The 26,121-nt window shown below is 31.9% G+C and overlaps 1 protein-coding gene across 1 annotated transcript in view; it reads left to right on the forward strand.

The window, feature by feature from the left end:
- DMD (dystrophin) overlaps positions 1 to 26,121 on the forward strand; it is a 2,219,276-nt gene that overhangs the window by 757,675 nt on the left and 1,435,480 nt on the right. Inside the window, exons 22-23 of the mRNA XM_051991017.1 lie at positions 22,114 to 22,259; positions 22,994 to 23,206. Coding sequence (XP_051846977.1) covers positions 22,114 to 22,259; positions 22,994 to 23,206 — 359 coding nt within the window. The remainder of the gene's footprint in view (positions 1 to 22,113; positions 22,260 to 22,993; positions 23,207 to 26,121) is intronic.

Raw genomic sequence — 26,121 nt, forward strand, 5'->3', positions numbered from 1 at the left:
CTCACAATGTTATTCTATCATAATCACATATCACAATTTTATCAGCTATATCCCAATTAAAAAATATCCCTTCAATTTCTTGTGCTTTTGCTTTCAGAAGAGAGCTGCCATAAGTATTTTTGTACATACAAATCCTTTTCATTTCTTTTTACTCTCTTTTGGAACACAGAATTAGTAGTGATATTGCTAGGTCAAAGGATATGCCTGATTTCATATTCTTTTTAGATTAGTTCCAAATTGCTCTACAGAATGGTTAAATCAGATTACAACTCCACCAAAAATATACTTATGACACATTTTTCCCACATCCCCTCCAACATTTGTCATTTTCCTTTTCTCCCCTATTAGTCAATCTAATAGTTATGAAGTAGTACCTCAGAATTGATGCAATTTGCATTTCTCCAATCAATAGTGAGTTTGAACATTTTTTTCATAAGGCTATAGAGAGTTTGATTGCTTCATCTGAAAACTGGTCATCTTTTTTGATCATTGACCAATTGGGGAATGGCTCTTCTTTTTATAGATATTTTATAGATATTATACAGTTTATAGATTATTTTATAACTATTATACAGTTATACAGTTGTGTCTGAGAAATGAGATTTTTATCAAGAAACTTGCTTTAAAATTTTTCATAGCTACTATTGCTAACTCTATTCCCCTTCAACCTAAAGCCCTACTCTGTTTATTCTATTCTCTCCCTTTCACCTTCTCTCCTCAAAAGTGTTTTCCTTCTGACTATTCCTTCCCCAATCTGCTCTTTCTTCTTTAACTCAATTGGTTCAAGAAATTTATCTTATCCTATAGGAAAGTGGGGGAAGTATTTAAGGTTTTTCTTGACCCAAATGAGTATGTATGTTATTCCCAATTTGAGTCAATTCTGATGAGAATAAGGCTCACTCATTCCCCTCATCTTCCTCAATTCCCCTTCACTGTAAAATCTTATTCTTGCCTCTTTTATGCAAGATAATTGACATACCCTACTTCTTCCTTTCCTTTCCTTTTCTCCTAGTACATTCCTTTCTCATTCCTTAATTTTATTTTTTTAGATATCTTCCCTTCACATTTAGCTAACACCTGTGCCCTCTCTATATATACATGTTCCTTCCAAGTACTCTAATAATGAGATAGCTATTATAATTGATAAGTATCTTCCCATGTAGGAATGTAAACAGTTTAACCTTAAGTCCCTTATGATTTCCCTTTGTTGTTTACCTTCTTGTATTTCTCTTGAGTCTTATACTTGCAGGTTAAATTTTTTGTTCAGCTCTGGTCTTTTTTTTTTTTTTTTAATATATAACTTTTTATTGACAGAGACCCATGCCAGGGTAATTTTTTACAACATTATCCCTTGCACTCACTTCTGTTCCGATTTTTCCCCTCCCTCCCTCCACCCTGTTCCCCAGAAGGCAAGCAGTCCTATACATGTTAAATATGTTGTAGTATATCCTAGATACAATATATATGTGCAGAACCAAACAGTTCTCTTGCTGCACAGGAAGAATTGGATTCAGAAGGTAAAAATAACCCGGGAAGAAAAACAAAAATGCAAGCAGTTTACATTCATTTCCTAGTGTTCTTTCTTTGGGTGTAGCTACTTTTGTCCATCCTTGATCAATTGAAACTGAGTTAGATCTCTTTGTCGAAGAAATTCACTTCCATCAGAATACATCCTCATACAGTATCATTGTTGAGGTATATAATGATCTCCTGATTCTGCTCATTTCACTTAGCATCAGTTCATATACGTCTCACCAATCCTCTCTGTATTCATCCTGCTAGTCATTTCTTACAGAACAACAATATTCCATAACGTTCATATACCACAATTTACCCAGACATTCTCCAATTGATGGGCATCCATTCATTTTCCAGCTTCTAGCCACTACAAACAGGGCTGCCACAAACATTTTGGCACATACAAGTCCCTTTTCCTACTTTAGTATCTCTTTGGGGTAGAGGCTAGTAGAAACACTGCTGGATCAGAGGGTATGCACAGTTTGATAACTTTTTGTCAGCTCTGGTCTTTTCATCAAGAATGCTTGAAAGTTCCCTATTTCATTGAATATTCATTTTTTCCCTTAAGGATTATACTCAGTTTTTTGGGTAAGTGATTCTTGGTTGTAATCCTAGCTCCTTTACTTTTTGAAATATCATATTCCAAACCTTCTGATACATTACTGTGGAAACTTATAAGTCTTACATAATACTGATGGTGGCTCCATAATACTTAAATTGTTTTTGTCTGGCTACTTGCAATATTTTCTCTTTGACCTGGAAACTCTGGAATTTGACTATAATATTTCTGGGAGTTTTCATTTGGGGATTAATTTCAGGAGATGTTTTTAAATTTCTATTTTACCCATTGGTTCTAGAATATCATGGTAGTTTTCACAAATAATTTCTTCAAATATGATGACTAGGTTCTTTTATTGATCATGACTTTCAAATAGTCCAATAATTTAAAAATTATCTTTCCTAGATTTATTTCCTAGGTCAGTTGTTTTTCCAATAAGATATTTCATATTGCTTTTTTATTATTTTGGTTTTGTTTTATTTTTTTAAAATTTCTTATAAAATTATTGGTTTCTATTTGTTCAGTTCTAATTTTGAAGGAATTATTTTTGCTGTGCTTTTGTACCTCCTTTTTCATTGGCCAATTCCATTTTTTAAGGAGTTTATTTTTTCCTCAAGAAATTTTTGTACCTCTCTTTCCATTTGGACAATTCTTCTTTTTAAGGTATTATTTTCTTCATTAGCTTTTTAAAACCTCTTTTGCCATTTGGCCCAGTCTCTTTCTTAAGGTGTTATGTTCTTCATAATTGTGTGTGTGTCTCCTTTACCAATTACCTGCCTTGTTATTTTATGATTTTCTTGTACCATTTTCATTTCTCTATGCAATTTTTCTTCTACATCTCTCACTTGATTTTAAAAATCCTTTTTGAGCTCTTCCACTCCCAGAAACAAATTCATATTTTCTTGGAAAATTTGAATGTAGGAGATTTGTTGTTATCTTTTGTGTGTTTTGGTCTTTCTTGTCACCATAGCAACTCTTTCAATTGTCTAGAATGTTTTTTTCTGCTGTATGCTTATTTTCATAGCCTACATCTTTTTAAAGTAGTATTTTATTTTCCCAAAAACATGTAAGGATAGTTTTCTACATTGATTTTTGTAAAACTTTGCGTTCTAAGTTTTTTTCTCTCTCTCTCTTATCTCCTCCTATGCAAACACAGAAAATAATCTGATATAGGTTAAAAATGTACAATCCCTTTAAACATATTTCAATATTTGTCATATTGTATATGAAAAATCAGACCAAAAGAAAAAAACAAAAAAAATGAGGAAGAAAAAACACCCATAAACTAAAAAGTGAAAATACTATACCTCAATCTACATTCAATTTTCATAGTTCTCACTCTGGATGTGATTGGTATATTTCCTCCCAAGTCTATTGGAATTGCCTTAAACCACTGCATTGTTGAAAAGAACCAAGACCATCATGGTTGATCATTACATAATTTTGATGTTACTATGTATGAAGTTTTCCTGGTTCTGTTCACTTCACCCAGCATCACTTTAGGTCTTCCCAGGCTTTTCTGAAATGTCTGTTCACCATTTCTTAGAGAACAATAATATTCCATTAATTTCATATATTATAATTTGTTCAGCCATTCCTCAACTGATGGAAATCCAGTTAATTTCTACTTTCTTGCCACTACAAAAAAGAACTGCTCCAAATATTTTTGCACATATGAGTCTTTTTCACTTTTTATTATCTCTTTGGAATACAGACCCAACAGCAAGACTGCTGGATCAAAGGATATACACAGTTTTATAGCACTTTAGGAATAATTCCAAATTGTTCTCCAAAACGATTGGATCATTTCACAATTCCATCAATAATGTATTGGTGCTCCAGTTTCCCACATCACATCCAACATCTATCATTATCTTTTCCTGTCATGTTAGCCAATCTTCAAGATATGAGGTAGTACCTCAGAGTTGTCTTAATTTGTATTGTGCTAATCAATACTTTAGAGCATTTTTTCATATGTCTTTAATTTATCTAAATATTGTCTGTTCATATTCTTTGACACTTCATCAAATTGAGGAATACCAGATCTATTTCTTGACTTTTAACTCCTCTGGTAAAACGGGGCTTTGCTTCTAGGTTGGAAGGTGCACTGTCCCAAGCTTCAGAGGTTTTATGTAGTTATTTTCAGAGATACTTTTAAGAACCTGTAAGTTTTCAATTCTTCTGTAGTGGTATAATCTAAGAAGAGGGGTGATTTCTAATCTCCTGGCCTTTATTCTGGTATGTGAATAACCACAAATTTTTTTTTGTGCTCTGGAACTGTGAAGAGGGTCCGTGTCTATACTGATCCCAAACTCTGGTGTGCTAATGCTCTTCCTCTCCCTGGGACTGCACCCAGGACCATGACTCAATGTTAGCAAAGAGACCTCTGTAATCTTCTGACCAGTTGTTAAACCCACTTACTACCTATGATTGTAAGCTCTGGAAAAAGTTGCTGCCTCTGCTGAGTTAGTGGCTACTAAAGTCTACTCCTGGTTTCTGAGGGTGCAAGTGCTGCCTTAGCTCAGTCTGGACTGTGCTCTGCTCTTTCTCAGGTATAACAGACCTTTTCTTCTAATCTAAGTTTTCTTTGACTAGAAAACTATTTCATCCTGTCCTTTTGAAAGTTCTTCTATTTTAGGAATTGTTTTATGTCAATATTTAAAGGAATTTGGGGAAATTGAGGCTAATTCCTCCCTGTTCCTTGCCATCTTGATTTGGTACTGTCCCTAATGTTTTTGCATTTTTAATCACATATTCCTCCAAAAATTGTTTTAAATGCTCCTGGTCACTGAGTCAATGTTCGATTTTAAAGTAAGAATGGTTTTAATATTCATTATAGTATGCTCTATAAGATTTACAGCTTTTCAGTGTTACTTCTGGGCTTATATCCCAAAGAAATACTAAAGAAGGGAAAGGGACCTGTATGTGCCAAAATGTTTGTGGCAGCCCTGTTTGTAGTGGCTAGAAACTGGAAATTGAATGGATGCCCATCAACTGGAGAATGGTTGGGTAAATTGTGGTATATGAATGTTATGGAATATTATTGTTCTGTAAGAAATGACCAGCAGGATGAATACCTTGGAGAGGTATTGGAGAGGCTTGGAGAGATTTACATGAACTGATGCTAAGTGAAATGAGCAGAACTAGGAGATCATTATATACCTCAACAATGATACTGTAAGAAGATGTATTCTGATGGAAGTGGATTTCTTTGACAAAGAGACTAACTCAGTTTCAATTGATCAATGATGGATAGAAGCAGCTACACACAAAGAAAGAACCCTGGGAAGTGAATATAAACTATTTGCATTTTTGTTTTTCTTCCCGGGTTATTTTTACCTTCTGAATCCAATTCTCCCTGTGCAACAAGAGAACTGTTTGGTTCTGCAAACATATATTGTATCTAGGATATACTGCAACATATTTAACATATATAGGACTGCTTGCCATCTAGGGGAGGGGATAGAGAGAGGGAGGGGAAAAATCGGAACAGAAGTGAGTGCAAGGGATAATGTTGTAAAAAATTACCCTGGCATGGGTTCTGTCAATAAGAAGTTATTATAAAATTTAAAAAAAGAAAATAATTTTTAAAAATCTTAGAAAAAAAGATTTACAGCTTTTGCATATAGCATTTATATAACAACCATTCTTAAAATATTACAGAATTTAAAACACAACAGAATAGAGCAATGAAATATATGTATAATATGAAATTCAGCCCTCAATTGACACAGAAATAAAGGTAGCATTATTGTCTATTTTCCCCCAACATTGTAAGGTTTTTTGTGGAACACTCTTGACTCTCTACCTGTCATTCCTAATTCATATCACATGATTAATTCATCTTCTATTCCTATTATAGATTCCTTGATAATATCCTTTATTTATTTTCTTACTCATTATTTCACATTCCATATATATTGATGTGTGCATACCTAACATTTATTTATCCATTGCCTTCTATGTAATACTAATCTTTGATTCTTCAGAAGCAGTGATATAATAAAGCATATATTTTATTAAATGTATTTTATTAGATTACATGACTATCTTTGGGCCTATCATTTATTAAATTTAAACATTGATCCAGAAATATAAATTCCATTTTTTTCTGATGTCATTTTCATTATATTTGCTTCTCATATCCCCCTATCTCTTCTTAAATGCCTACCTTCAATTCCGACTCTTTAGTTTCAGGCATTGATGAAAACTTCAGAGTATATAATTCCAGAAGGCTATTTCTATGAATCTCTTTTCTTTACAGAAATATATATTTAACTGATTTATCTTAAACAAACAAACAAGGAAAAAAACTATAACAAAAACAATTTTTCTTAGTCAACAAACTCTTTTTCTTGCTCTATTTTCCTCTTTAAAACTATCCATAAGATTCCAGATAAGTTTCTACCAGCTTTAATTTAATCTCTTTGAGTAAAATTTACTTTGCAAAGTAAACAGATTCTTGAGAAGTGTAGTTTAGTAAGAATAACATTCATTTGCTTTGGAGTCAGAATACTTGGACTTACGTGTGAACTCTGAGATAGCCTACTTGTGCTTGGGACCTCAATATCCTCTTACATTAATTAAAGGGACTGGACTACACCAAATGTCTCTATATCTATTGTCTTGACCTTTTGTCTTATTTGGAGACTTCCTATAAAGTGTTTTTCTATTTAATCATATTTCTCCTAAAATTAAATTCTCCTTTTAGATCTCGGTTTTCAGAAAAGTATATGGAACCTAAGATATACAGCCCAAAGAGTAATTTTCCATACCTAGGCATCCCTTTCTACAGAAATGTTGACTTTTTTTTTTCTGTTGAAACTTCTATTACATGCCAAGGTGATTTCACCAATAAAAGTACAAATAAAAGCTGATCTCATCTTCTTATTGCCTTTGCCAGATTCTACTATCAAAACAAAGCTAGATTGAAGCTATAAGTATCTAAAAATGAATTTGGTATTTATCCATTTATTAACACATCAATTCAACAAAGCCTTACTAAGTAGTTTTTATGTACGAGAAAAATGCATTTGGGGGCAGACAAAAATCAATTTGCTATAGTCTGTTCTCAAGAAATTTATAATCTAATGGCAATATGGAGATGTATACACTCTTAAGTATAATAATGGCAAAATATGATAACTTATTCTATATGGGGGAGGGAATTATCTCTTCTGGCTGGAAGCAGTAGAAAATGGCATTTTCTTTTTCCTGGTACTGAAAGAATGCATTAGATTTAACAACTTTAAAGGTGTATGGTGACTTGAATTTTTTCCCTGGAGCATATATATATATATATATATATATATATATATATATATATATATATATATATATATATATATATATATATATGAAAGAAGGCTACATAGATTAAGTCTTTCAAGGATTTCCATGGGGATTTGTTTTCTTCTACTTCTTCCACTCCTTCCTCTGGAAGAGGAATTAAGAAGCATTCATTGCACTGTGGAGGCTAGGGTTATAATCTCTGAGAAACAGGTCAGCAATAGACCATCATCATGCCTCAGATGAATTTGCCTCAGTGGTCAGAATTCCTAACTATAGCTTTGGAACTATGAACTTTTTTGTCATTTTAGTATTTCTTAAGATATGAATATTTCTCCCTAATGTGTTCTATTATGTGCTATACAAGTACCATTATATATTAGTTTTAACATTATGGGAACATATTTTCATCAGTTATAAGTTATTTTGCGACCACAAAGAGTGCTACATTTTATAAGACACTTTGTAGGAAGATAGGTGACTCTTGTTTTAAAATGCTTTATTTCTGGATACATCTTGATAACAAAGATTTCTATACTTTTTTATTTAATTTTGAAGAATTTTTTTTAGTTTATTCTTATGCCAAATTCTAGAATAATACTTTTGGCTTGGCCATTATAATATCAAGTTGAGTTTAATAGTCCTTTAAGTGTAAAGATGCAGTTCCTAGAGGATTAAAAGATTAAATAATTCCTCATAACCTTTGATATTGGCAAAGGGCAAATCCATGCCCTTAATTAATTATTACTATCTTTGCATTAAAAGAGGAAGAGTATAAAAAAAATAGAGCCTAAAACAAGCTTTAGTAATTTTTGCCCAAGAAGCTTCTTCCCAAGAAGTATTTTTGAGTAAGTACTGGCTCCTGCTTGGGTTACCTATAAGCATATTAATTCAAAATTAGCTATGTTTATAAAATAGAATCAGGAAAATTAGGTCCTCTGATTTTCTCAATTTGAATTGACTCAATGCACTTCCAAGATATTTTAGGATTTCTGGTCTGGGGTAAAAAAAGTTAAACTCCATCAGTAATAGCAGCAAAAGTTAATTTAAAAAAAAGGATAAAGGAGTTTAGAAATAAAAGCTCATATGGACATTCTAGAGGAAGAGAAACAACAAAGGTTATAAATGTTGAGGAAGACTGGAAACATCGATTCAGAGTATGTTCCAGTTTTCCTTTTTTTTTTTTTTTTTTTTTTGAATTTTATTTTATTTAATAATAACTTTGTATTGACAGAATCCATGCCAGGATAATTTTTTTACAACATTATCCCTTGCACTCGCTTATATTTCATTTTTTCCCCTCTCTCCCTCCACACCCCCCCCAAGATGGCAAGCAGTCCTATATATGTTAAATATGTTGCAGTATATCCTAGATACAATACATATTTGCAGAACCAAACAGTTCTCCCGCTGCACAGGGAGAATTGGATTCAGAAGGTAAAAATAACTCGGGAAGAAAATCAAAAATGCAAATAGTTCACATTCATTTCCCAGTGTTCCTTCTTTGGGTATAGCTGTTTCTGTCCATCATTTATCCATTGAAACTCAGTTAAGTCTCTTTGTCATAGAAATCCACTTCCATCAGAATACATCCTCATACAATATCGTTGTCAAAGTGTATAATGATCTCCTGGTTCTGCTCATCTCACTTAGCATCAGTCCATGTAGGTCTCTCCAAGCCTCTCTGTATTCATCCTGCTGGTCATTCCTTACAGAGCAATAATATTCCATAACATTCATATACCACAATTTACCCAGCCATTCTCCAATTGATGGGCATCCATTCATTTTCCAATTTCTAGCCACTACAATCAGGGCTGCTACAAACATTTTGGCACATACAGGTCCCTTTCCCTTTTTTAGTATCTCTTTGGGGTATAAGCCCAATAGAAACACTGCTGGATCAAAGGGTATGCACAGTTTGATAACTTTTTGGACATAATTCCAGATTGCTCTCCAGAATGGCTGGATTCGTTCACAACTCCACCAACAATGCATCAGTGTCCCCGTTTTCCCACATCCCCTCCAACATTCATCATTATTTTTTCCTGTCATCTTATGTTCCAGTTTTCCTAAAGTAACATTTGGTATATGGATACAGGACCAAATTTCTGGCTAGTAATTTTCTAGACTGGCTAGTAATTTCTGGTCACCTTAGATAGTCTCTCTTCTACATGTTTTAGAAACTATAAAAAGAAAAGAAAAATATGCCATTTCCTCCAAAAAACCAGATGTCCATTAAATATAGGCTTTTACTAGGAGTTGATCGTTTTTCTTTTATAATCATAGAGAAACAGATTTTGCCCTCTTAGTTCACTAATGAAGTACTGCAGACATCCATTTCCTATTTTTTTGTCAAGGGTTCAAAATCTAGTACATGTTTAAGGTAATATTTGAACTCAGATCTTCCTAATTCCATACCCAATATCATAATCTCCTTTACTATGTAGCTGCCAATTGCTGTTACAATTAGTTGCTGTATAATGCAGACATATAAGATGCAAATAAAAATATTAGAAGAAACAGTCATTTCATCTAAAATTGTCTTTATCAATATATTTTACCCAATTTTCATTATAAATAATCCTGTCACACCAGCCCTAATTAACAGCATAGAGCAGTATAGAATAAAAGGAAGCTATGTACTTTGAATTATGAATAGCATGAAAGTATTCTAATTTTATTTTGTAAATATACAACAATTTAATATAAAAAGGGAAAGAACTTTTTTCCTTAAGAACATTTGCTTAAATTTAAATTTAAAATTTTGTATTTAATTGCATCTTTTTAATATGAATGTTTTAAAATTCAAAAACAACATAAAGTATTTCATATTATTTTAAATGTATTACCAACTCTAAAGAGACAAATATCAGATTAGATTACCAAAATTATGATAATGTCTTAAATAAAAATACTAGATTTTTTTTTATTCTATTCATGATTAAATGCAAAAAAGCCAACTATATCTAGGCCATATTATTAGGTAAAAAAATTGTGAATATTTAATAAGCAACCCTCTTGAAGTATACCTAATGAAAGTGATTGTTTAATAAACTGGTGTCCAGAAATAAGCAGTTTATCTCTACATGTCTTTTTCTCTTATTTTTCTGCAATAGGATGGGCATTATTGCTTTATATCATCCCACTGTGATCTGTTCATATTGTACACAATATATGATGTATGTCAAGGAGGACTAGCACCTCTGGTATAAAGGATTGACAAATCATTTTCAGTGCTGCTGTTCTAACTTTGGTATCTACCTGGAATTCAACTCTCATTTATGACTATGTAGCTATAGAATGAAGAGGAGCCATACCTCAATAAACCATCTTGGAAGATGAGCTAAACCAATTGAGGGTAACTAATGGGCCTCAAATACATCAAACTGTTAGTATAATATCTACCCAAGCATGTGAAGACTTCCCCAAGCATACTGGGTTAATGAGAACAATTCCTTTCAATGGCTATGAAGATGACTGAAAGAGGTGTCATGATGTTCTTAGAGTTTGGTCACAAATCAAAGATGCCATGGTCCTCAACTGAATTGCCAGTCAGATAACCCAGGGCCATTGTCAGTCATCCTGACTTTTGCCTTGCCACTGGACTCACTCTGGAAGAATGAAACTGACAATTATATGCAATCCTTCTTCACTTAAATCCATTTCATGCATGGGTCAATACATCACCCTATGATAGATATTATTAGTTCTTTTTGAAAATGAAGAACAAACAACAACCAGACTTATAACATCTTTTTTGAATGCACAAAGGTACTTAAGGGAACAAAGGGAAAAACTAATCATATGAGTTGTAAGAATTTCTTTATCCCATATGTCTTGAATAGCATTTCAAATAGAAAGAGATTGTTTTTTGGCAAAATATTTGACAAATCAGAGAAAGATTTTAGGAAAAAAAAAAAACTTCCCCCCCAGCCAACACAGATTTTCTCTATCAATCAGTAGTCTTCTTTTTGACAAGGCGTGACAATTTGCCATTTTTTAAAGCAAATATTCAAATGTACATTATGCCAATATGAAAAAAAACATAGAAATACAAGTTTTAAAAAGTATACTACAGGGGACCAAAACTGAAGTATTCAGATGGAAACTTGTGGCAATGCAAAGTAACCTGATTCCTAGGATGAGAATAGTTGTCTCAATTTTCCAAACAAAATTATTTCTTTACCCCCAAGAAGAAGGAGAACATAGATTCTCATGTGCCCTAAAAGTACTTTCTCCATGGGATCTTTACATATGTATAACAAACAGTTTACATATATGATAGAACATAATTATAAGGCTATATATTCCTTTCAGCAAAAATTTTTTCTATTTTGTACTTCCCTCTTTATAAAAGGAAATGAGGATCTAAGTGGTGATTTTGAAAGGCTGATTCTAAATACATACTAGGATATATAAAACCAGTCCCCAAATGAGTATGTTGTTTTCTTCATGCCTTGGTAGAAAGGTTGTTCAGCCCAGGAAAGAATCCTTTTAAAGTGAGACTAAAAAAAGATTAAGAATTAAAAAACTATTAAAATGTGACCATTTAATAGTCACATTTATTTAGATTATTTAGATTTTGTATTTATATATTATATTTTATTTATGTTTATTTATTAATTATATTTATAATTAACATCTATTATATTTTATATTTATATTAAATTATTTAGGTTAGATTTAGAGGCAATGCTAATAATTCATTGCAATAAAATTATATTGATTCCAATTCATTTCCTATTGTATTTATAAAAAATAACATGATAAATAATTATCATAATAAATAAACTTTATTATGTTATATTTAATAAAGATTCAATGTAGAGTTTGAATTATTTTTTTAAATGGGATTCTAAGAGGCATTCCAGAAAATAAGATATGGAATGTCTTGTATGAGAAATGACAAAAAGGCTAGCTGACCTGAATCTTTGAGTAGAAATCTATAGATTCAATTAAGTTTTTCAATTAATCAACCAACAAATGCTCATTTGAAACATACTAAGTGCCAGATAGCACACTGGGTATTGGCCATATAAAGACAAACATGAAACAGTTACTGTCCTCAAGGAACTAATATTTTAGGCTGGAAAGATTAGAGGCAAATTGCAGAAGATTTTAAATGTGAAAATACCTTCCACAAGAGATAATAGGAAGCCCCTAAGGACAATGATGTAAAGAAGTGATATGAATAGAATTGTGGTTTTTGAACTCAGGTCCTCAAGACCTACCATTTAACTGCCCTAGACCTGTGTTTTTTGAAAATCACTTTGAAAACTATGTGGAGAATTGATTAGAGAAGACAGAGATGAGAAAAAGAGATTAGTTGGGAGGCACTGGGATAGTTAATGAAAAATAAGTGTCAGAACTAGGTTGGTACATATTTGAGGGAGAAGAAGGAGATGGATGTGAGAGATGTACTAGGTTTGTCAACTGAGTGAATACATAAGTTGTGGGAGAGTTGAAGACAATTTTGGAAAATTTGGAAGAAGGATTTGATTATAATCAGCAATTGTACCATAAAGTAATACAATTAATTGGAAAGGAAATAAGGCAGATTTATTTACAAGTAATAATTTTTTCCACTGTATAACTAATAGGAATAATTAGACAATTTGTTGAATTTTATCTTCAATTTAGTTTTCTTAAAGAAAAAAAAGGGGGGGGGAATAGAATTAGTTTGCTTTTGTACATAATGAATTTGAAATACAATAAGTACTTAGAGATGTTGAACTGGAGCCAAAGAGAGACTATGGCTAAATAGGAGTTTTGAGAGTCACCTGCATAGTAACACTTATTAAATCCATTGGCACTAACAAGATTACATGAAGAATATAAGAAATGGAGTGAAGGAAAGGCAGGGGAATAAGGGATGGCAGAGAGTTGAAGGATTGGGAAGGGAAAAGGAGAGAACAGATCAAGAAAGGGAAGCCACAGGAATGAAAGGAAAAGGAAGAGAAGGAAAGAGAACAGGGAAAAGGGAATGAGAAGTGGAGTAGGTAGGATATTGATGATAATGCAGCAAGGAAAACTGGGAAGGACTAGGCAGAAAAGTAGGAGAAGAATTAAAAAAGAGTAATATCATGAAAACCCAGGGGAGAAAGTATTCAGGACAAGGAAGTCAATGGTGAGAAATATTAGAGATATTAAGAAAGGTAAAAATAGAGAAAAATCATCACATTTGACAATTGGGATCACTGGCCACTTCCCTCTTCTAAAAGCTTACTTTATACTTGGGTGTCAAATTAAAAGTTGACATTAGCACATTTAAAATTCATCCTTTTCTGGAGTTGTATGAGAAAAAGCCTTGAGTATTCAGAGAATCAAGGACAAACTACCATAAGGAAATTCAATAGTCTCAGTCCTAGAACATTTATCTTCCAAATTAAGAAAATCAAATGAGTTATGATGGTGAAAATATTTTACAGAGAAATATTCTAATTGGGATTTGTAAAATTTTGGGAGAAACTGTGGGCCACAAACAAAATCACATTGTTTTTAGCAGACTCTTGGTTTAAAATTATTTCTCACAATTATGGAAAAGAAATCAGGTACTTTCAGAGCAATAAATCCCAAAGTATGAATGAATATTATAACATATTTATGTAATTCCAGGCATAAAGAAATGATGTCAAGGACAAGAAGTGAGCAGATTTTAGTGAGCTGAAAGTTTCAAGGCCACATTTAGTTGTCATCTAAAGGCTTATTGTCCTGAGAACTAGCATTGAATAGCAGAGGGATTAAGGAAAAATTACATAATTCATCTGTCCAGATCAGTTCAAATCATATGTGTTCCATGTATAGTTGGTCATGACAGGAAAATAAAAACCTATTTTTGAAAGACATTTATGAGAACTCCAGGAGTTGTATTGGGTAACAATGAAAAATAATTCTATCATTCTCATAAGTTTCCAAATAATAGATATCTTATTCTTTGGCCTATTCTCATTTCTAATAATAGAGAAAAACTATTTGTCCCTTAAGGTATTATATTTTAAACACTGAGAATATAAACCAAAACTCAAGTGAAGCCAAGTATAGGTAGAGGCAACAAATTATTTTTCCATTATAAGAGAAATAGAAATTTTAATCAACTTATCAAATTATACCTTAAATTTTGTATTCCTTAAAGCTTTCTTCTATAAGCCTCTTAACTTTAATTATTTTATGAAAATCCACCTTTGAGTGTTAAAAAAAATTTTGGATTAAAAAAGTGCAGACCATGCTGCCAAGTCACCTAGGTCAAGCTAGGAGCAGAGAGTTGAAAACAAAAAGTTAATCCTCTGTAAACATAAATACTGGAATAAAAGGTTTAGATTTTAGAGTCTATAGAATTGTATTCACATTTCAAGTTGGCAACATAGATTTTTTTTGTGGCACTTCCACTTCTATGATTATGTGAAGATCTAAAGAATAATAATAAATTTTACAAAGCAAAAGACTTCAATTTCTATGGAGAACTGGAGAAATCATAAATCTGGGCCCAGATATTGATATCATTGACAACATTGTCATAAAATTGCAAAATGAGGATATTCTATGATTATGGATATACATTGAGTTGGAAACAACTTATATTTCCTTTAGTTCAACTTCCTTCTGTTTTAGAGTATGAAGCTGAATCCCAGAAAGATAAAGTTTCTTTCCCATAGCCATAGAGAGAGTGACAGAACCAAAATTAGAACTCAGGTCTTCTAATGATTTCAGTTATAGTACTTCTACTGTACCTGTTTCCCAATGTTTTCTATTAAAGTTGATGAAAAAAAGAGAGAGGGAGATATAATTAGAGTACCAGTGGAATACACTGTATTTCCTTTAGTTATATCTCAGAACAGACACATCACCAACTGATCCTTTTTATTCATCTATTTCTTTGATTAAAACTAAATTATTCACCACTTATTCATTACAAATGTCAACTTTACCTTATAACTAGAAAGTTTTATGCCTGGACTAAGTACTATAAGCCACATGTGGCACACAATCCTTTGAGGAGTGGATGTGGCACAAAATTCCATCATGAGGGATGGAGAAAAACTCAACTTATCTTCACTTTTGGTATCTTACTTTTTATAAAAATTTATCCTTGAAAATGAGACAGTGCTGAAGAATTACAATTGCTAATCAGAAATCTCTAATTTAAGCAAAGCTCTACTTGCCCCACCCTGATTAAATCTTTGCTGATAATTAAGGTGATTTTGTGTTTATCTTTATAGGAATCAAATCCATATTAATATTATGCCTGGACCCTGATTAGCATTGACAATATAAAGAACAAGGAAAAAAAATTTGAAAGGTTATTTTAAAAAATTAACCTTGTCTAGTGTCATTTAGATTTATACAGCCTTTTGTTTTCTTGGACATAGGGAAGTGTTAATTAAAAAGAGTAGAAAACCATGTGCTGTCTTTGCTTTCTATATTACAAATTCTTTTATTATGGGCTATTTTTTCTAAGTAAATGCATCTTGTATTTTTAAAATAAAACTTTTGAAAGTGGGATCACAATTGATTCCCACATTTTAAGTATGAAAATTAAGAAACATCCCTCTTAAATTGACAGTCTTCCTAGTATTTCTCATTTCTTTATCTGTAAAATGAGAGTTTGGAGCTAGATACTGCAATGTTCAACACTAACTTGAATGATTCTATGTATTATTCTTCATCTATATATGTACAGTACTATGTGCATAGAATATACTTAATAGAGTAAATGGTAATTGAGTAAAATTAAGTCATGTAAGGAGAATGATAACACTTCGTAATTTTTGATACAAAAATTTATTCTTAGAGTTCTGGGAGCCACGCCAGTAAATTGCTATAATTCTCTGATATTCACCTTAGAACAATTACAAAATAGCACTCTAAAACAAATTCTAGACTAGCAGAACTAGCTAAAATATAGGGTAAACAGTCTTTGAGACCAAAAACGTAGAAGATTGGTAGGTAAGTCACAGTCCAGAATAAGAAGTATCCCAGCAAGCCTGCAGTAAGCCCCACCTTAGCAAAACAGTGGGAGATCTTGAGTATTAGTTTGGTAGAAACACTTATCTCTTTCTGTGCCACTTGGTGTGGCACAAACAATTGCCAACAACAGCATACCCCACATCATCGTAGCCAGAAAATCTGTCAAAGTTCATCTCCAAGAATCACTAGATGCTTCAGTATAGCCCAACACAAATAGGCAGCTCCCTGTGGCCAGAGTACCATATGTTTCAGTGCAGCCAAAGAGAAGCAGAGAAACACTTCACCAACATGCCAGTTACCAGCATTAGGATTCGGTATCAGGTAAGCTGTCTGATCCCTATGGACTCCAGTAGTACTGGCTACCTCACTTCTATCCCTTATAACAGCAGCAGAGGGTCCCTTGTAGATGGCAGGATAATATCAGTGCAGTACCAGGTAAAATACCCAGGGCTTATGATCCCTAATCATAAGGGCATCAGAAGCCTGAGACAGTACTTCTATTCCAGGAGCAGAGCTCAAATTTAAAAGAAAGCAAAATTCAAAAAATGAGCAAAGAAGAAGAACAACAAAAAATAATCTAACCCTTGAAAATTATGTTGACAGGAAAGATCAAGACACAAACTCAGGAAAGGACAATGCCAAAACAACTATGGGTAGAACTCCAAATTAAAATGGAAAGTGGTCTTAAGCCTTAAAAGAACTCAGAAGAGCTAAATAAATAAATAAATAAATAAATAAAAGCTTAAAAATAATAAAAGAGAAGTGGAAGAAAATTGGGAAAAGAAATGTATGGTACAAGAGAATTATGGGAAAAGAGTCATCACCCTAGAATAATAAAACTGTTTTAAAAAATATTTTTCCAAATGGAAAAGGAGATACAAAAATCTGCTGAAGAAAACAATTTCTTAACAATATATTTGGCCAAATAAAAAAGAAAATAGAAAAAGTAATTGAAAGAAATCATTCCTTAAAAGTTAGGACTATCCTACCTGCCAAGGCAAAGTCAAAAACGATATGAGCACAATTGCAACACACTTTCCATACAAATAAAATCAAATCTAATCATTTGAGAAAATATCAAGTGCTCATGGGTAGGCTGAATGAACATAATAAAAATGACAATATTATCTAAATTAATCTAGTTATTTAGTACCATACCAATCAAACTCCCAAGAAATTATTTTATAGATCTAGAAAAATAATTACAAAGTTCATCTGGAAAAACAAAACGTCAAGAATTTCAAGGTAATTAGTGAAAAAAATGCAAATGAAGGTGGCCCTGCTGTACCAGACCTAAAACTATATTATAAAGTGGTGGTCATCAAAACCATTTGATACTGGCTAAGAAATAGAGTAGTTAATCAGTGGAACAGAGTAAGTTGACAGGACAAAATAGTCAATGACTATAGTATAGTATAGTAATCTAATGTTTGACAGACCCAAAGACCCCAGCTTTGGGGATAAGAATTCACTATTTGACAAAAAATGCTGGAAAAATTGGAGATTAGTATGGCAGAAAGCAGACATTGACCCACATCTACTACAGTATACCAAGATAAGGTCGAAATGGGTTCATGATTTAGACATAAAGAGTGATACTATAAGCTAATTAGAAGAACAAAGGATAATTTACCTCTCAAATCTGGAGAAAGAAGGAATTTGTGGCCAAAGAAGAACTGGAGTACATTATTGAACACAAAATAGATAATTTTTATTATATTAAGTTAAAAAGGTTTTGTACAAACAAACCTAAGGCAGAAAGATTCAAAGGGAAGCAATTAATTGGGGGAAAATATTTACATTCAAAAATTATGATAAAGGCTTCATTTCTAAAATATATAAAGAATTGACTCAAATTTATAAGAATTCAAGCCATTCTCTAAGTGGTAAATGTCCAAAGAACATTTACAGATTATTTTCTCAAAAGGAAATTAAAACCATTTCTAGTCATGTGAAAAGGTGCTCTAAATCACTATTGATCAGAGAAATGCAAATTAAGACATCTCTGAGGTACCACTACACACCTCTCAGATTGGCTAAGATTACAGGAAAAGATTATGATGAATGTTGGAGGGGATCTAGGAAAATTGGGACACTAAAACATTATTTGTGGACTTGTGAACTGATCCAACCACCTGAAAAGCAATTTGGAAAAATGCCCAAAGGCTTATCAAAACGTGTATACCCTTTGATCCAGCAGTGTTTCTACTGGGTTTACATGCCAAAGAGATGATAAAGAAAGAAAAGAGCCCCACATGTGCATAAATGTTTGTGGTAACCCTTTTTGTAATGGCAAGAAACTGAAAACAGTGAATGCCCATCATTTGGAGAAGGGCTGAATAAGTTATGGTATATGAATGTTATGGAATATTATTTTTCTGTAAGAAATGATCAACAGGATGATTTTGTAGAGGGGCCTGGAGTGATTTACATGAACTGACGCTAAATGAAATGAGCAGAACCAGGAGATCATTGTACATGGCAACAAGAAGATTATACAAAGATCAATATTGATGGATGTGACTCTTTTCAACAATTAGATGATTGAGGCCAATTCCTGTGATCTTGTGATGAAGAGAGCCAGACAAAATATTGTGGGGACCAAGTGTGGATCACAACATAGCATTTCCATTCTTTTTGTTGTTATTTGCTTGCTTTTTATTTTCTTTCTCATTTTTTCCTTTTTCATCAGATTTTTCTTGTGCAGCAAGATAATTTTATAAATATGCATACATATGGATTTAACATATATTTTAACATGTTTAACATATATTGGATTACTTGCCATCTAGGGGAGGGATGGGTGAAGAGGAGGGAAATTCGGAACCCAAGGTTTTGCAAGGGTTAATGTTGCATGCATATGTTTTGAAAATAAAGTCCTTTAATTAAAAAAAGTTAGGACTGTCAAGTAGAAGCTAATGAATATATGAAGTAATCAATCAAACTACAAAGATCTATGTGAGACAATGTCAGAATCATTGTACTACCTGAAATCCATATTCAAAACATGGACTTGGAGTACATCTTTCAAAAAATTATTAAGAAAAAATTCCACAATATCCTGGAAGCAGAATGCAAAATAGTTATTGAATGAATTTACTGATAATCTCAGGAAAGAGATACCAAAATAAGAACTCCAAGAAATATTATAGCCAAATTTCAGAATTATCAAGTTAAGGCAACCATACTACAAGTGACCAGAAATAAACAATCCAAGTATTGGAGAGTTACAATCAGGGTTAGATAGGACTTGGCAGCTGCAACATCAAAAGATTAGAAGTGATGGAATATGATATTCTGAAAAGCAAAGAAGCTAGGACTTCAATCAATAATTACTTATTCAGTGATTTTTTTTAATGAATGCTAGAACTTAGCAGCACCCACAATAAAAGACCATAGGTCCTGGAATCATATCTATCAACAGTCAAAAGAATTAGACCTATGCCCAAAATATCACATTCAGCAAAATTATCCATAATATTGAATGAGAAAGATGGACATTAAATGAACTTGCAGATTTTCAGGCTTTTTATCAACCAAACCCAAACTCAATATCACAGACCCATTTCAAGGAATTTAACACATTGTTTATGTTTTTTTAACATAGAAAATGTATACCATCTGTTTAAAATTGACATTTAACAATAGGATAGCACAGAAAAAATATTGAAGCAGAGTTAAAGTAAAAATAGTAATTAGGTTATACAAATGAGGTTTAGAGGAAGAAAACACAAAGACTTTAGAGGAAGGAAGGAGAGCGCATAGTTCTGAAAACCTACTCACATGGAGAAAGACTTAAATAGGCAACATTACATATATACCATGAAGAATATATGCCTTCAAAACCTATAAAGAAATTGAAGGGGAGGGATGAGCAGACAGAGAAGTAAATGGTACTTGTCTTTTGACAAGGAAGAAATCCATGGAGCTTAAGTGATAGCAAGGTCAGTTAAAGAGCAGAATTAAAGTAGAGTCAGTAAGGATAGGAAAGATATATTTGTGTATATGTATGTATGTATATGTATATATCTATATGTGTATACATAAATATATCCTTTCTTAACTAAAACTTGTTGGAGAGAGGTGAAGGGAATGAAAAGGGAAAAAATAAAGTAAAAAAAATGTACACGGCAGAAAACTAAAGGACAATTTAGAAGGAAATAAAGAAAAGATGGACATTTATGAATATAATTTCTTCTAATACAAATATATATATGCATATATACACATATTCACACATACCCATACATAGACACACACACACTTTCTTGAACTGACAATTTATTGTTATATATTTTGGATCCTCCTTGATATTCTGCTGGAGACATGACAATGTTCTCTTTATTTCATTTTGTTTTCCTCTTCTGTTTTCCTTTTTTCTTATTCTTGTTTTTTAATAAATAATATAAAAAGAAAGAAAAAGTGAATGCTAAAATCTGTCTTGAGATTTAGTTGGTGGAAAATTATATATGCATATAGATATAAATAGATTTACATACACATGTACATATATATGTATGCATATGTGTATGTATTCTTGCACTTGTTACAATGACAACAGTTTGGTGGGGGAAATATGAAATAGAATCTCATCACTAATTATTCTTCATTATTGCATTGCATGGAATCTAAGGTGTTGGGTAGTTTATTGTAAGAGAAGGGAAAAAAAAAAAACATTCAATTTGGAGTTAAAGATGCTGCCTGTGGGACCATGGGCAAATCACTACCCCTCTTAACCATAGTTTCATCATTACAAAATGGGGATGAGAACATTTGACAGTACCTGCCTTATCTAATTGCTATAATAACAAATTATAAACAATAGAACATCAAAGAAATATAAGCTATTGCTATTATATTGCTACCTCAATTTCTAGTATGAGGGGCAAACCTTTACCAATATATGTATTTGTGTATGTATATGTGTATCTATACATATGTTTCTATTTATATAATCTATTTATATAAATTTGAAAAGTCAAGTTAGTAATCTATGCTTTTTCACTTTTGTAGAACCACAAAAGTTATCCTTCATCTTTTATAGTTATATTTTCTTTCTTCATTTCTGAAAGAAGAAGAATTGTAAAGGGCAGAAGTGAGCAAGTGAGCTGATGAATTGCTTATGTCTCTAGCAGATGTTATCTGTTTAAGACATCTGCAATGTCAGTTTAATAGGTATAATCCAATAAAATCTAACTTGAATTTCTCTGTTACATTAACATTACATGATTTTAACAGATGTACTAAAATGAAAATTGCCTTCAATAGATAGTTTAAACACATTAACATTGGCTGTAAAAATGATTATTCTCCTCTGACAAGAGTACTAAAAATTAAATTTTAGCATTGAAAGGAAAGAATGGTAGAAAAAAGACAGTTTTGCTAAGACAACCTGTTGTCTTAACAAGTGGATGTTTTTGTATTGGTTGCATATTTTAGTTGGAATACTTCATGCACTATTAAGATGATGGTAGAACCAATTCCTTCCAATATGACAAAGGATCTGTGATTTCATCAATATGGACATTCCCTCCAGTGATGTATATCATAGCCTATCCATCCTTGTCAATCCTTAACACTATTATCCTTATGTGAAAATATATTTAGATGTGCAAAATAGCAAGTTAAAGCAAATTAGGTATATAAAAAATAAAACAATTAAATATTTTTCAGTCTCTTCAATCTTAAAATTTTTAAGAGTGACTTTTTTTTTGCTAATAATTTTTGGGAACATATTTTAACATCTATTTTTTTCTCATTTCCCCCTCCTTTGAATGGAGCTTTGGACAGTTTACCTCCTACACATTATTTGGAAATGATGAATACTATACTTACATGTATTCAGCAATCAGAAACCAAACTCTCTATACCTCAGGTATCTGTCACTGAATATGAAACCATGGAGCAAAGACTCAGGGAGTTAAAGGTATGTATCTATTTGCTACTTACAGATAATAAATTATGGGAACATTCTGATGACTGATACAAAGAAATTCAGGATAAAAATTTACTAATTCAACTAAATAATAATGCAACCTCCTTGAAATTATAGTCTTAAACTTTCTAGATAAGAAGTAAATGCTGTTATTGAAGTTATCTGTAGTAAATAAACATCATTTACCTTATAGGTTAATATGTATTTTCAGAGATATATTCAATTAGATTTGGGGGAAATTGGATTATTTCTTTGAATTCTATTGCAAGTCCTATCATATTTCCAATTAGAGACAAGTAAAAGGAATGCCATCTCTAAAGTGTAGGGTTCTTTTACTCCTTTCGTTTAGCAATCTTCCTTCCTTCTTTTCTTTTGTTACTTCCTTTCTTTCTTCCTCATTTTCTTTTTTTTTGTATTCTCTTTGTTATTTTCTTTCTTTGTTCCTTCCTTCTTTCTTAATTCATTCTAAAATTCTTTATTTTATTCTTTTCTTCCTTCTTTCCTTTCATCTTCCCTTCCTATTTCCTCTTTTCCTCCCTGACTCCTTCCTTTATTTTTTTTAAATTTATGTTTAAATGATATATTATGGTCATCATGAAATTATAAAAATTAAATTACTATTTAAAGCAAAAATTTATAACTGAAATTTTATATAATTTATTCATACTTAGGTATCATTTTTTAAAAATGAGATTGTAAATTATACCATTATTTCTCTATCACAGGCTTTGCAAAGTTCTCTTCAGGAGCAACAGCCAGGTCTGAATCTGCTCAATACAACAGTGGAAGAGATGTCAAAGAAAGCTCCCCCAGAAATTAATAAAAAATATCAGTTAGAACTTGAAGGTATACAGACCCGTTGGAAGAAGTTATCATCACAACTGTTGGAACACTGCCAAAAATTAGAAGAACAGATGACTAAACTCCAACAATTCCAGGTTATCAGAGATTTCTCTCTATATCCTTCCTTTTTTGCCCTCTTCTGTTTTTCACTTATTCTCTACTGCTAGATCTATTCCATGAAACTAAGTCAGATGCATAAAAGACCTCCAAAGTTGTTCAAAAACAATTCTAAAATAATAATTTTAAAAACCTGCTTTTCAAGAGGGAAACCAATTAGGTGAATTTCATATTTCAGTTTTTTAAAAAAAGGATTTGTCTCAATATTTTCTTTGAACATCAACCAGTACTTTTATTAATATCATCTTTATTTAGTTAGTTTTTTTTTCAATTTCTGTAGTAGTTTTGATGTCTTTAAAATCATTTAATTTTCTTTATCTTTATCTTTTGTTTTTATGGAATATAGAAAATTGACATAGAAATACATATAATCTTTGTTTTCATTGAGTTCTTTCAATGAAATTATACACAACATGAGTTATTCCACTGTTTACTAATATCATTATCATATCAGGCTTTATTTTTATCTATAGGTATATTTTTGAGTATTTGTCTCTTGACTTCAAAACAAAATTCATAGTCAATGAGAATGTCCTCCAAACCTTGTTTATTTAGTTCTTATGCCTTTAAAAGTTGCCATTTGACTTACTTTTTGAGTTGTATTCTATCCTCAGACAATGAATATGCCCTGTCTGTTGCTGACTCCACACTCAAAGTATTAATAATTTGATCCAACATGTAAAGGCTTATCATCTGCTAGCATAAACTTAGAGTTTCCTCCCTACTTTGATGAGGCATTATTTCTTTTTTTTATTCAATGCCTGTTATTGTAGGGGAAGGCAGGAATTCAGTATTCTAGGTTTAGTTCTGTTATCAATAAATTGTTCTAGAATCATTCCCTTTTTATACCAAGCATCTTTGTCCCTATTTTGTCATCTGATAGCTAGAATTGTCTAGGCTAGAAATTTGTTATTCATCCAACCTTCTCATGCAAGAGACATCTGTGACATCAGAAATAGGAAACTAATTAGACACATTTCCCTCAGCATGTGTATATTCCTCTCTATAAAACACTCAACTCTGTTCTACAGATGATCAATGTTAATATGTACAATTGGCCAATTTCTAAAAAATTTTTTATTAATCATTATTCTCCTTTGTTTCTAGTCCCTTTCTTTTTCCTCTTTGCCCATTTTGTTATCAAGTAAAAATGGAAAAAGTAGCTTTCATCATAAACATTCATAATCTATGAAAACTACTTTCATATTGGCTATATCTAAAAATGTATATTTGATTCTTTATTTCAAATCCGTCACTTCTCAGGCATGACATTGGTAGCCTGCTTCATCTTTGGTTTTATGGAATCATATTGTTTCTTCTTAATGTTATTATTGAATAAATTATTCTACTAGATTTTTAAAATTCTGTATCAATTCATAGATGTTTTCCAAGTATCCTCTGAAACTGTCAGTTTTGTTACTTCTTACAGTATAATTTTTATTCTATTGCACTCATGTACCATAATTTGCTGAGCCATTGCTAGGTGAAATCTCCATTAGTATATGCTTTTATGTGAAATGCTGCTATAAATACTTTGCACATAAGGATGATGAATTCCTTCAAAGAAACCAGAGGAAGGGTGTTTGACATAACCTGAGTTCCTTTTATCTAGAGCATTTTCTCTTTTTTCCTTCCACTGAATATGAAGATCACTGAACCCAATTCCAGAATTTATATCCTGTACCAACCAGAGATTCATTTGTATTCTTGGTGTTGATTGAGGATGTTCTTAGCCATATACTTTCTCCTTCTTCTTTTGATCTTACCCAATTGCCTCAAGCTAGGCACTTTCTTTTGTGGGAGGCAAAATATGCCAGTAATAAAAACAAACAAGTCTATTGCTTTTGTCATTATTATTTACTTTGTTTTCTTACAGAAATCTCTAAGTTCCTTTTTGAAAAGCAGCCAAAGCATCCTGGCTTCCTTCTAACTATGCTACACATCCAGAATTCTATTCTCCTATAATTATTGTTCCTGTCATACTGGAACAGTATTGTAATCATTGTAAATGAAATATGAATATTCTTTATACTACCCCAACAAGTAATCATTTAGCCTATGAGGAGACGATATAATATGATGGAAAGAACATTGGACCAAAAGTTAGGAAACAAATTCTTATTTCTGCCACCAACTAAATGTTTGACTTTTGACAATTCATTTTATTTCTCTGGGCTCATTTCCTCAAACGTACAGGGAACAGTGTCAATTAGTGTAGACAAAATATGGACTTCCTTTTAGATCCAACATTTTTTACCAGCTATCCACTTGTCTGGAATTTCTCCCTACTCATCTATTTCTTGACTTCCTGGCACTTTTTTTCAATCCCCGCTAAAATCTCACCTTCTACAAGAAGCATTTCTTGATCTTCATTAATACCTTCCTTCTGTTGATTGTCTCCAGTGTATCATGTATATATCTTATTTGTGCATAATTGTTAATTGTTTTCCCTATCAGACTTGAGTTCTTGAGGACTGTTTATTTCTTGTTTTTATTTTTTTATATTTTATGTCTTTATATTTTCACTGTTTAGCAGATGCTTAGTAAATGTTTACTAACTTTTTATGCTCCCATAACTTCCAGTAATTAGGCATTACAAGGCAGCCCATTTCATTTGTTCAGATGACCCTAATTATTAGGTAGTTCTTCAAAATGTATCAAAATTTATATTACTGATGTTACAGTTCATTGGTCTGAGTTATGTTCTCTGGAACCACAAGAATGAGATTCATTCTTTCTTCATGTCACAGATTTTAAAATGTTATATACTACACATTTTCTTGAGTTACATGAAATTGTCAATATATTGAATACTCAAATGTTGTTTTCAGTTTGTACATAGTTTCCCTCTGAATACCTTTGAATTTTATAGCTAAAAATGACTCCTATACAT

The sequence above is a fragment of the Antechinus flavipes genome, chromosome 3, assembly GCF_016432865.1.
Source record: "Antechinus flavipes isolate AdamAnt ecotype Samford, QLD, Australia chromosome 3, AdamAnt_v2, whole genome shotgun sequence".
Lineage (NCBI taxonomy): Eukaryota > Metazoa > Chordata > Mammalia > Dasyuromorphia > Dasyuridae > Antechinus > Antechinus flavipes.